At 48.9% G+C, this 11,890-nt stretch overlaps 4 protein-coding genes across 4 annotated transcripts; 1 reads left to right on the top strand and 3 right to left on the bottom strand.

The window, feature by feature from the left end:
- Positions 1–309: 309 nt before the first annotated feature.
- On the top strand, positions 310–1,392 carry T310_4438 (3-methyl-2-oxobutanoate hydroxymethyltransferase; the record flags this gene model as incomplete). Its single annotated transcript, XM_013472725.1, has 2 exons — positions 310–714; positions 769–1,392. The coding sequence occupies 2 exons, from the start codon at positions 310–312 to the stop codon at positions 1,390–1,392; spliced, it is 1,029 nt and encodes a 342-aa protein (XP_013328179.1).
- Positions 1,393–2,891: 1,499 nt separating this feature from the next.
- On the bottom strand, positions 2,892–6,066 carry T310_4437 (uncharacterized protein; the record flags this gene model as incomplete). The annotated part of the gene is made up of 11 exons (XM_013472724.1): positions 2,892–2,974; positions 3,034–3,160; positions 3,206–3,264; positions 3,302–3,622; positions 3,682–4,580; positions 4,832–4,856; positions 4,973–4,996; positions 5,233–5,290; positions 5,379–5,460; positions 5,598–5,637; positions 6,003–6,066. 11 exons carry the CDS (start codon positions 6,064–6,066, stop codon positions 2,892–2,894), a joined length of 1,782 nt encoding a protein of 593 aa, XP_013328178.1.
- Positions 6,067–6,643: 577 nt separating this feature from the next.
- T310_4436 (uncharacterized protein) lies at positions 6,644–7,778 on the bottom strand (the record flags this gene model as incomplete). The annotated part of the gene is made up of 3 exons (XM_013472723.1): positions 6,644–7,045; positions 7,119–7,650; positions 7,753–7,778. The coding sequence occupies 3 exons, from the start codon at positions 7,776–7,778 to the stop codon at positions 6,644–6,646; spliced, it is 960 nt and encodes a 319-aa protein (XP_013328177.1).
- A 434-nt stretch (positions 7,779–8,212) lies between these two features.
- On the bottom strand, positions 8,213–11,398 carry T310_4435 (UBC8 functions in catabolite degradation of fructose-1; the record flags this gene model as incomplete). The annotated part of the gene is made up of 11 exons (XM_013472722.1): positions 8,213–8,522; positions 8,893–9,070; positions 9,360–9,631; positions 9,954–10,032; positions 10,273–10,389; positions 10,453–10,634; positions 10,689–10,803; positions 10,859–10,951; positions 11,034–11,074; positions 11,258–11,265; positions 11,366–11,398. 11 exons carry the CDS (start codon positions 11,396–11,398, stop codon positions 8,213–8,215), a joined length of 1,428 nt encoding a protein of 475 aa, XP_013328176.1.
- Between the last annotated feature and the right edge of the window lie 492 nt (positions 11,399–11,890).

The raw sequence follows: 11,890 nt of genomic DNA, 5'->3' as shown, positions 1-11,890 counted from the left end.
GCCAGCATGGAATTGTGCGTTGCGGTGTTTGCTCGCAGAGATGCTCCGGACTACGCTGCATATACCAGCACAGTGGATGGGGACTGTCGATATAAAATGCGCAGGGCGAATCCTTCACGAATTGCCTTCCGCGACCTGGCCAATTCCTCTCTTTTGCCTGCATTGCAGTTCCTTTCAATCCTCCGCGCGGCGGACTTGAGTCCTGTTTGATATCCTTGATATTCCTCTGGCGTGCCGTTACGTCATACTGCATATACCCGCCTTTTTTGCTTTTCCCGCGTCCAACCGAACCAGGCAGCACGACCGACTATGACTCCCTCGCCCAGAGCTGTTGCGCGCCTCAGGCCGTCGCTGCACGTCTTCTGCTCTCGACAGACGGGTCGAACGACAGTCTTCGCTCCTGCGACCTCCCATGCACAGCTCCGCTACAGCTCCTACGCCCCCATGGGCGGCGACTCGTCGCCCAAGCCCCGGAAAAAGGTCACCATTAACACCTTGCGCAACATGTACAAGAAGGGCGAGCCCATTGCCATGATCACGGCCCATGACTACCCCAGCGCCAGTCTCGCCGACGCCGCCGGCATGGACATGATTCTGGTGGGCGACAGCCTGGCCATGGTGGCGCTGGGGATGGAGGACACCAGCGAGGTGACTCTGGACCAGATGATCATGCACTGCCGCAGTGTAGCTCGGGCGGCCAAGTCTACTTTTATCGTACGTGTTGTACTTGTTTAATGAATCGACAGACGCTAATATACACGATGATAGCTTTGCGACCTGCCCATGGGGTCCTTCGAAGTGTCGCCCGAGCAAGCCCTCCAGTCAGCGATCCGCATCATTAAAGAGGGCCGGGCCCATGCGGTCAAGATGGAGGGCGGAGCGGAGATCGCGCCCATGATCAAAAAGATCACGACGGCCGGCATTCCGGTCGTTGCTCACATCGGCCTGACGCCGCAGCGCCAGAACGCGCTGGGCGGCTTCCGCGTGCAGGGCAAGAACGTCGCCGGGGCAGTCAAGCTGCTGCAGGACGCGTACGCCGTGCAGGAGGCGGGGGCCTTCCTGGTCGTGCTGGAGGCCGTGCCGTCGGAGATTGCTAACATCATCACGAAGAAGCTGCGCATTCCGACCATGGGCATTGGCGCGGGGAACGGCTGTTCGGGCCAGGTGCTGGTGCAGGTCGACATGAGCGGCCATTTCCCGCCGGGACGGCCGCTGCCCAAATTCGTGAAGCAGTACGCGAACGTGTGGAACGAGGCGTTCAGGGGGATTGAGCAGTACCGGACGGAGGTCAAGAGCAGAGCGTTCCCTTCGGAGGAGTACACGTATCCGATTCCGAAGGAAGAGGCGGAGGAGATTGTGAAGGCGCTGGAGGAGGCAGAACCGCCGAAATAGAGGTCGAACTTGTATGGATGCATGTAATGTATGTACTGTACATATGCAATATGAACATATGACTATGTCTAGACTACCAGCACTACCAAATTAATCAATTAATTACCTCAAATCAATCCTGATGCCAGTCACTTCGAGCAGAGAGAATACATTCAGCATACATAGAGCAGTTAGTCCATGACTGTCGTAGTGAGAAACGTATAGTTACTCCTAACTGCTGACTAACAACATACTCAAAAAAAAAAGTGTCAACATCTTAGGTATCTTATGCAGGTAAATAAAATCCTCCGTCCGTATGTACTGTACATACATAGAGTTTAGCTAAACTATGTATGTACCTACCTAAGCATCGGTAGTTGTATAGTTATTACTCCGTAGTTACCTGTTAGGTAGTTATGTAGCACGGGTCTCTCTCTATACTCCGTACGGTAGTTAGTGGCGTTCGCCGTTCGGCTATCAAACAAACTTCAAGCGTGGCTCAAGCCAAACTTGGGGGCCAAAACAAAAAAATGGTTAATGCGTTAGTTAAAAACTTAACCTTAATTAATACTACACCTACATAGGTATGTACCTAAGGTACCTAGGTATGTCTGGACTCTCTGGACCTGGGTCATTAGTATTAGTAATGGTTCGGAGGTCATGTCATTCTGGGTAGGTAGGTATGAGGTATGTAGATGTAGGTACGGAGTATGTAGTTTAAACTACCGTACCTCTACCTACGTAAGCTACCTGCCTAGTTAAGTACCTAGCTACTTAGGTAGGTAGCTTTCTTTCGTTTCTACCTAAGGTATCTAATAAACAGGGTGACGGCGGAAATGGCGTGGAGAGCCGTGGCTTTTGAGATTACGGCCATATGAATTGCCACTTTCTTTTAAAAAAGGGGGGTTAGGGACGCTGTATTGAAAAGGATATGAGATCATTGATCAGAGTCATCAGTCAAGTTGTTGTACCACTTTTGACTGGTTGTTCAAACACCTGGCCGATCTAGCAAGCGTGGATCTGGTCGGCCCCGACCAAAAAACCTGGTTTCAAAGAACTCCTTGGGACATTCGGGCCCTATTCGACTCTCCTTGGTTCTCACGATCTCTTGCCATGTCTCTCGCAGGTTAACTGGATGGACTGGAAGCTCCATCACAATTAAATTATTGTCCTAGGTACTGATGCCCTGATCTTCTCATTCTTCTTCTCTGCATAGAGAACATCACTGGTTTTATCCAGATCCAAGTGCTGCTCTCCCCATTCTTCTGTCAGATTCATGCCATCGACCAAATCCGTCAAGTCAACTAGACGTTGGGTATCGAGCAGACTTTGGGCAAAAACTTCAAGATTTGGATACGGAGCTCCGCTCCATTTGAGAAGGGTCACAATCAAGATGGCAATCTTCCGATGGAATGAGAAGGAACTTGAGATCAACACCTTTGAGTTTGAACCGCGGAAAGGTATGGTACAAGGAGTAAGGCTGCACCACAGGGTCTGGTGGTTGTGGCACGTAAACCTGATTATAGGGCTCCGATCGAAGGAGACCAGAGGCCTCCTCTAGCTTCTCTGTGGGGACGCATATCTCCCAATCCTGAAGAGGATACTATTAACAAAATGATCATGTATTATCTATATCATTTTTATATTTATATTTCAGCTTACCCATCGTACTCGCCCCGCACCAAAGTATTTCAATGCTGAAATGCCTACAAGGCGGTTTGGTAAAGTTCTCCAGTTTTAGATCTGGTAGCAACGACATTGAAGGCGGCGGAGTGCCATATCCCAGGATCTGTTCAACGTTAGTATCATTGAGATGCACAAAGGTGTTGCTTACTGTGTTATCGCTCAATGCGCGAGATGGTTGGACAGAAATGAGAGCCCAATCCAGAATCGCTGAATCATTTTCATCACTTTTTGATTGTGTTGTAACCAGAGGCACTAAGGACATGACCCGGAATATGGCGATCACTGGCCAGAAAATCCCGTATTAGGGACTGTTTGTCCATGTAATTCTGGAGTAGTTGCTGGTCCTGGTCGTACCGCCTCTTATCGCGAGGAGTAACAAAGTTGCCAGATTCCACAGCAGTTTTGACATGAATGAATTCGCCATCTTCTGACACAGTCTTGATCTGTTCCTGAAGCATATTCAGATCCCTCTTGATATCCTTCAGACAGGGCTGATCAAGTTGAAGCAATCGCCGCGCGCTCTGGTCGTTCGGAGATATCCCATTTTTATGCCAGTCTTGTAGTTCTATGGGAATTTTTGTTTCTGTAAGCATATATAGGGAATAGAAAACAACTTTCACTTACGAGTTAGATCGGTAGTTGAGATGGAATTCGTGCCTGGGTCCACACAGTGGAAACATGTAAGGCCAAACTTTTCCCACTCTCCCGTTCTAGGATTCTTAAGCTGAACCCAACCAGCAAATGTGCCCGCAGAGAGCATCGACCCGTGAATCCCAAGGCTTAGGCCTGCTTGGGCTCCGTCCTGATAGGCATTCAACGGGTATGCTACCGAAACACCATTCTGTCTTACTATATCGCCTGGCCCTATGCTCACGCCAACAGTAGGAAGGTGAAAACTGTCGACAATGCCAATGATATCTTCACGAACAGGTCTCCAGTCTTTTGTTGACTGCTTGGCAACAGTCAGTATCACTGTCGGCGGGTTTTCATTGTGGTTGTCGCTAGTGCCCATACGGAAACATTCAACACATTTGATTTCAGCGAGGTCGAGTTGCGTCAAAATGCGATCAAGAACTTTGTCCCAGATGTAGTAGATAGTATCTGTTGGCAGGACTGGGGAGTATTGGAGCGGCTCAAAGGCCCGCAAGTCGGCAATCTCCACAGAGACGCTCGACAAATTCTCATTTATTAGAAACGTTCGAATCTCCCTACATGCCTCGAGCCAGTTTTTATCGAGGGCATGTCTTTTGGCAAGGACGAGGACGGTGGGGACAAGATCCGGTTCTGGATCGAATTCCGATCTGCGCCCACAGAGGTCGATTGACTGGAAATCGACATCATGCGACTGTAGGATCGAGTTGATTGTTTTGAGGAGACGTGCGTCGCGGTCCTCCAGCCGCGGCTGAAGCGGATGATACTTAGGGATAGGCACACTTCGAGTGGGAATGGCGCAGAGATAGGGCCCCCCGGTGCGAAGGTCTTCGTCCACGAGGCCATCAGAAAGCTCCACACCCGAATCATCGCTTGAACCTCGGTTTTTTCATCTCCTCCCATCGCGGGCGTGTGATGGAGGAGACGGCGCAACAAATGGTGCAGACACGACAGCCCCCGGAGTATCGATGGATGGAGAGACGTAGCAGAGTTCCACTTCTGAGCTTCGATTGCGGCGCATGGAAACGGAAGCAGCCATATCGAGTCCTGGTCGATTTGAGTGATAAATTTTAGAAGGGAGAGACTTCAAGTGTTCTGAAAGAGATCTAGTTGCCAGACACACCCGACGACTTCATCTGAGAAGAGAACTAGATGCAAAAGCCTATGAGAACAGATACAACAGGTAGATGAGTGGAAAAAGAGAAAGAGAAAGCCAAAGATGGTTCAATACCTGGCTCCAGGCAGAGCAGTCACTGTGACTCACTTGTTGATCTGTCTAGTCGATTCACTGCGTTGTGTATAGAACCATGGCTTCCAAAAAAAGCAAGGCTAGAATAGGAATAGTATCACAAAGCCCGGCCAGATCTTGCATGCTGCAAGGTATTCACAGTTTAAAATGGTTTGAGATTTTTGAGCTTTCTATACTATTCTCAGACACTGTCTGATATCCTGTGGCATAAGGAATTTGCCGTCATATCTTGATCATGTGATCTTTTTTGTAGAAAGTCGTTAAAAGGTACCTACCTAGGTAGGTATTTGTCAATATTGCGGGTTGGCAGCCCTTGCGAACCATGGTAGAGTACTTAGTAGTACAAAGTACTAGGCACATGCTAGATAAGGCCTTAAACAAAGTACATCTATGTCCAGTACATGTATGTACATGTACTTACAGAGACACATTCTGGACCGGCCAGGATGGGATCCATCAGCCAAGTATCTAAACTAGAATGATTTGAATTAAAGTTCTCGCCCCTTTTTTTTGATAGTAGTACAGAGTATACACAGAGTATGTATTGTACATACTCATGACAAACAGATGCAGAGAGACAGACAGCGTGGGGGCCAAATAGGTACGTATGTATTTACAATTTTACATACTCTGTTCGTACAGAGTACAGTTCTTCAACTTTCTATGCTTAGGTACTGTACCTAGGTATCCATATTATATAGGTAGTAGGTAGGTATGTAGGTACCTTATGATATCTTTTTTTTTCGTTTTGACTAGGCAGCTTTGCTTCAAAATTCAACCATTTCAGGATAAAAATCCAGTTATTTCAGTATTAATAGAGGTGTTTTGGTAGGATTTTTTTGTTTTCACATGCAAATGTAAATGCCACAAAATTAACTACGGTCAATTTACCTGTACGGAGTAATTTCGGTGGACCTGTCAGACCCCCTTTCCCCGAAGTTAGCCGATATATTCCCTACATGAACTCTCCGCTGCTGTTGCTGTCGCTAAACGGCTGTCGTTCGTTATCAGATAATATGCTGGTATCATGGCATGCCTGACGCACTGACACCAACAGAAGGATCCCTGACGTCGATCACCTCTCGATGACTGGCAGGTTCGGGCGCCATGGCTGATTTTAGTCTCCTCGTGGTGGATCCTGCAGTAGTCTAGTCTAGCGCAGCCGAACTTACTTGAGTTCGAACACCCCTGGTGACACTGACAACGGCTAGACAGACTACGGACTATTTGACGGTTGCGTGATGACATACTACGGAGTACTCCGTATTTGTGAGGCTTGTCCAGACTTTCACCTTCTGTGGAGTATGTCGGTTCGACTTGCTGGTTCGGGGAGGGAGCAAACGGATGAAGAAGGTTCCTAGGCAGGACTACGGAGTATAGACTACATGCAGAGTAGCGCGGTGGGGGTAGTATAGTAATGGTTACACCGATAAGGATGCTTGCTCAGCTAAGTGCTTTTGTTCCCTGAGAGATTATTAGGCTGCTCTCTTAGGTATCTTTCATACCTTCATCTCGACGGGGAGTTATTTATTAAATGACTGTAGCTAAAACTTGACCTTGAGGTTTGTCTATATGGTGACCACCAAGTCTATATTCTCTGCATCTCTCACACAAGCAAAATAAACCAGGGTATCGATTCTCAATTGACAAATATCCAAGCAACCAGCTCAACAACCTTATCCCATATCACTCGCTATTTGTACCACTTCCTGAACCGCCCGCGGCTCCTGGTGCCTCACCTGACGTATTACTGGTAGCAGCAGCAGCAGCTGCTGCTGCTGCCGCTGCCTTTCTCTCCCTCTCCCTCTGGCGCCGTTTGATCTTCTTTTCTCTGTTTCTCTGATGGCGCTTCTCGGCTTCGGCTCGCTTGGCCGCTTCAGCTGCCGCGGCCCGCTTGCGTAGCATAATACGGCGCTTTTTGCCGGGTTTCTTCTTTCGTGACTTGGACTGCTGGCTGTCTGCAGGAACCAGACTGGTGGCGGAGGACGAACCGGTAGGAGCACGAGGAAGTTTGACATTGGAGGGTTTCAGGTGTATGACCCGCCAGGGAAGATGGCAGCCCGGCTGACGAAGGCAGGTTGTTAGCAACTTAGACAATTCCATGGCAGCAAAATAAGACAAATACACAAGATACTGTAGATCTCCAACACGACAGACTTACCCATGTCCCTTTCCCGGCCAATTCTAGCAGCTGTCTCCCATTCACAGCAACCTCTTCATACTCCTTCCGCTTGGCAGCTATTGTAGGATCCGACTCCGCATGCTGTCCTGACATCAACGCCGGAGTCGTGAAGTAGTACTGCCACCCGCGGAACGGGTTAACGAATTTGCCCTCGTTGGGATCGACCGGTCCCGGGGTGGGAGAGCGTATTCGGATTCGCAATTTGCGCGTGCCATCTTTGTTAACCGTGCTGTCCACCGCATCCGGTTTTTGGCCGTCATCTTGTGTGCGCTTTGCTGGACCACTGCCAAATAATCGAAATTCGAACTCTTGTTCTTGCTCTTCGGCGGCAGCATCTTTGCCGTTATTTTGCGCGGTCTGCTCGGTATCTTTTTCAATGGACGGTCGGTCCTCCACGGTGAATGTATCGAAATCGAGGAGCTTCCCTAGCAGCGCATGGCCGTCTTCTGGGAGAGGCTCCGGTGACGAGGGCACTGACGACGGGGGAGAGACAATCTCATCGCGACGAACGCTGTAGAAATTCAAGCATTAGTTTTGATCTGACCTGACCTGACGAAAGGAATGTTGCAAGATAGGTTCTGAGAATCCTCTTTTCCAACGCATTTGAACATACCGTTTGGCTTCTGGAACTTCAAACATCGTGATCGCCCCGTAGCACGTCCCCCAAATGCAGTCTTGCTAGTTTTGTAGATATGGGAGCCGCTTCGCTGGCCCCGCGAGGTTGCTGGAGGGCGGACTTGAATTCTTGACTTTTGTTTCCACAGCCCGGAGGTGCTACGGCCAAGTCCTTGCGCGCTAGCCAATCAGCTGCCAACATAACAGTATCGACTATCGACAGGTGATGGCATTGATATCATATCTATAGAGCAATCTTCATTAGCAAAGCTAGTCATAGAAAAAGCGAACAGAAAATATTTACTTCTATTACATGCTTAGCAGATCTATAGTAAGGAAATCGTGCTGATTCCAGGATACATACGTTGTGAGACTGCTCTCAAGACCCAGTCTGCTGCAGACAGCAAATAGTTCGTTGGATTTTTATTTTATTTTATTTTATATTAACCTCTGCAGAATTAATATGTACCGTACTCCGTAAATGACTTGTCCGGAGATAACACGCGCCTTGCGAGGATTGTTGCTGGGCGAGATCGATGATCAATCGATTTGGGCTGTGCACGGGCCATTTGCCTGCCACTTCCAAACGTCACCTGCCAACGCCGCAGCGATCGATGGCGGTACAACGCTGTTAATGCCTCACTCGACATCTCACACACACTCCTTTGTGAGATGCGCTCGCCTCTGGAATTGACCACTCGAACGTGACTCGACTCTCCAGGGGTTTTTTTTCTTTCTGACAGTTCCTTTGTGTCTTTGCCTCCGGACCTATTATCTATCGCTATCGCGATCGCGATCGGCTATCGCTCAAAAAGTGGAGTGAGTGAGTGAGTTGAGTCCTGGATAGAGATAGATGGGCGTGTGTCTGTCCTGTCTTGGCTATGGACGCCGAGATAACCATGATGTGAGCAATGCTCGTCACGCGATTGCTGTTGCCCGAGTTCAGCGTTATACTGATTTCTTCCAAAACAGTCCGAATCGTCGAGACTCCTAGACGATGATCTCTATCCCGGGGGATACGGCTACGGCTCCGTGAATCAGGCGCACCAGATTCAGGCTGATCCAGAGGACTTGAAGCGCGAGAGGGAGGCGTTGGAGGCGATATGTCAAAGAGCGTCAGAGTAAGGAACCTACCTACCTTACTTCGTCCGTAACGCAACTAACCATGGATTTCCATATCAGCTCTGTCATCGACATCTGGGCTCTCCAACCGCAACCACACCTGCAGCCACGAGCAACGCTACGAAGTAATGGATCGGCCATATCCTTGCGAGCCCCCAGCGGCGAGACACCAGCCGCAAACGCACCAGACCATCCTGCAGACGCGCAGGGAACTCAACACGAGCCTAGCAAAGCTCCTGCTACCGCGACCATCGCTCCGAATCAGAAGAAGCTCCCAAAGCACTGGGGGGAAGTGGTCATATCATCGAGAAAAGGAAAGAAATCACGAGCCGCGGATCAGGATAATGGGAATGACTTTTTTGGCGTTTTGAAGGTTACTTAGGGTCGGAAGGACGAAAAGGTGTCGACCCGGTTGGTTTAATACAACGACACTGGGCAACGCATCTCTCTCTCTCTTTATCTCTCACCATCATCATCATATACCCCGGTTTGCATCACCTTTCCCTTCTTTTTTCTTTTTCTCTTTCGCCGTCAAGACCCTCTTTCTTTTCCTTTTTTTCTCATCTTGCACCTCGCACCATTGACTGGTTTTTCTTTTCTTCTCTTGTTTAGAGTATGCATGCACGGACAATGTACCATATACAGTACAATAATCTACAGCCTGGCCATTTGCTTTTCCTGTTTCTTCCATCATGCCTTTACCGGGTTGAACAATGCAGGCAAGGCACAAGACTGTCAAGTCTTCTAACGTCGTCCTATCGAGTTAGTTAGGAAGTTACCTTAGATGGCAGATCCAACAGACATAAATAGAATGAGATTCATATACGCATATACGGGCTGAAGAAACATCCGATTACTATCAGCTAGGTATACTACTATATCATTGAAATTTATCACTATCTTATGAATTAGCAGAAATGTGGCTATCAAAATGCTGCACAATAGCTGAAATTCAAAGCAGCTAGAAGGGAGAAAAAGGACGGACACGATATGTAAAATCACAATCAGTATGATACGATGCCTGAATACTGTAAAAAATAGGCGGCAATAGCAGACTATCCCGACACCGTAACGCACCTGACCTTAATCGCATAGGAGGATGCTTTCCACCCTGACTCCTTTCCCTCCCATGATAATCGCGAGTCGCCTCCTCCGTCTGATGAAAAAGAGCACAGAAAACGAAACAACAAAACAAAAGACACAAAACTCCGGCACAATAACGCCCGCTAACCTAGTCGAAAAGATCACGAGAGGCTTAAATCAGATCGCATCGTAAAGTGGGAATAGTGCACGTATGCAGGTATATGCGTGACGCATCCAGGCCATGTCCAACTGGAATGTGAAGCAGGCCGAATCACCGAGGTTGTGTGACGCGATCAGACGTCGTCCATCTCACCAGCAGGCTCTTCTCGGTCAGATTCGTAGCTACCGGCAGAGCTCAGCTCGTCTTCAGACGAACTATCTTCGCCGGCCTCATCCACGGCTTCCTTGGTGGCATATTTGGCAACGTACTCTGTAAAAGTTCGCCCAGGTCAAAATTTTGCCCCACTGCAAGAAGTTCGGGGACACTACATACCCCGCACTTTGGACTCATAGCTCTTTGGCTCCCTCATGAGCATGGCTGCCGCCTCACCGTTGAGAGGATCAGAAGGATTGGGGTAGCGTAGCAATTGCGGCAGGAAGACCTCGAAGATGTTGATCATGTCGTACATGGGCGACCACGTCTGGTTAATCACGTCCAAGCAGACGGATCCCGAGCTTTGACAATAATTAGCGAATGCCAGAATGCATTTAGGCCTGGATTCTTCTTACAGCTCATCAATGTTGGGGTGGAAAATGCGGTTGACGAAGCCGATACTAGGGCTCTTGTAAGGGTACTGATCCGGCAGTTCGACATGGATTTTCCAGTGGCCACCGGCGAACGGAGCTGTGAACCTGGTCAATAACCATTGTAATTCGTGTATCCCCGGTGCTCAACGTACTCTCTTCAGGACCCTTGAAGCGCACATAGAACTCCTGCCTGCACGTCAAATCTGTCAATACCAATTCAAGGCCAACATCTCTCATGTGGTTGACTGGATGTAGGTCACATACACTAAGAGAGTACGGAGGTCAGCAAGCAGAGTACAGGCTACAGGACAACTATGTCAGACTCACTGTTATCATTGACAAGAGTAACTTCGTAGTCACTCATCAACCTGCGAAATTATCAGCATCAAGCGGTTCAAATTCATTTTTGTGCCCCTCAAGTCCCGAAAGCATGTGATGAGAGTCGATGCGTAAGGCAGAGCGTGCTCGTGGCGAACTGGGACTAGACATACATCCTAAGCAGAAGGTTAGTAACACTCTAGCTGGGATGGTTGACATAGAGCTGTACTCACTTCATAACCTGTACAAGTAATAGGAAGAAAAAGTCATATGTTAGCGATTCCGTCATTCGACCTTTTATTCTATTGACTCCATTCCGCCATTCATCCACCGCTACTTACATCTGTCTCGATCCTCCGCTTTGGGCTGCTCATTTTGGAAAGCTTGAGTGCAGCTGTTTAGATCGTTAACAGGAAAATAGAGGTTTTGGTAGGTGTGTCGTAAAGACGGTCAACCTAGAAACGCAGAATCGACGTCGGATCGGGAGAGGCTGTTCTCCCAAGGTGGCAACGAGCGAGCGGGGTAAACCGGAAGGAGCTGACAACCGAGCACTAAGAAGGCGAGAGTATTAAGGTTGGCAAGCGATTTGGAGTTTCGAAGTGAGTGGGAGTTGAGTAGTGAGCTGTTGCGAGAGGCGGGTACGGAGTGATCGCTGGTCGGAATGGAGGAGGAAGGCAAGGGAAGTAGAAGGCGGGAGGGACGATGATGATATAGTCGGCGATAGGCACGGCGGATGGAGCCCGTAGTCACGGCCAGCTGGTCATGTGCCCCACTGGTCCGCTGTTATCGACCCCTGCGCAGAACACGTCTTCTCAACTCAGTAATGCCTTCAAACAGCGCAGGAATCTCTGTTTTACTGATTGGAC

Source organism: Rasamsonia emersonii, assembly GCF_000968595.1.
Source record: "Rasamsonia emersonii CBS 393.64 chromosome Unknown ctg1118621760112, whole genome shotgun sequence".
Lineage (NCBI taxonomy): Eukaryota > Fungi > Ascomycota > Eurotiomycetes > Eurotiales > Trichocomaceae > Rasamsonia > Rasamsonia emersonii.
This window is presented reverse-complemented; position numbering and strand designations above follow the sequence as displayed.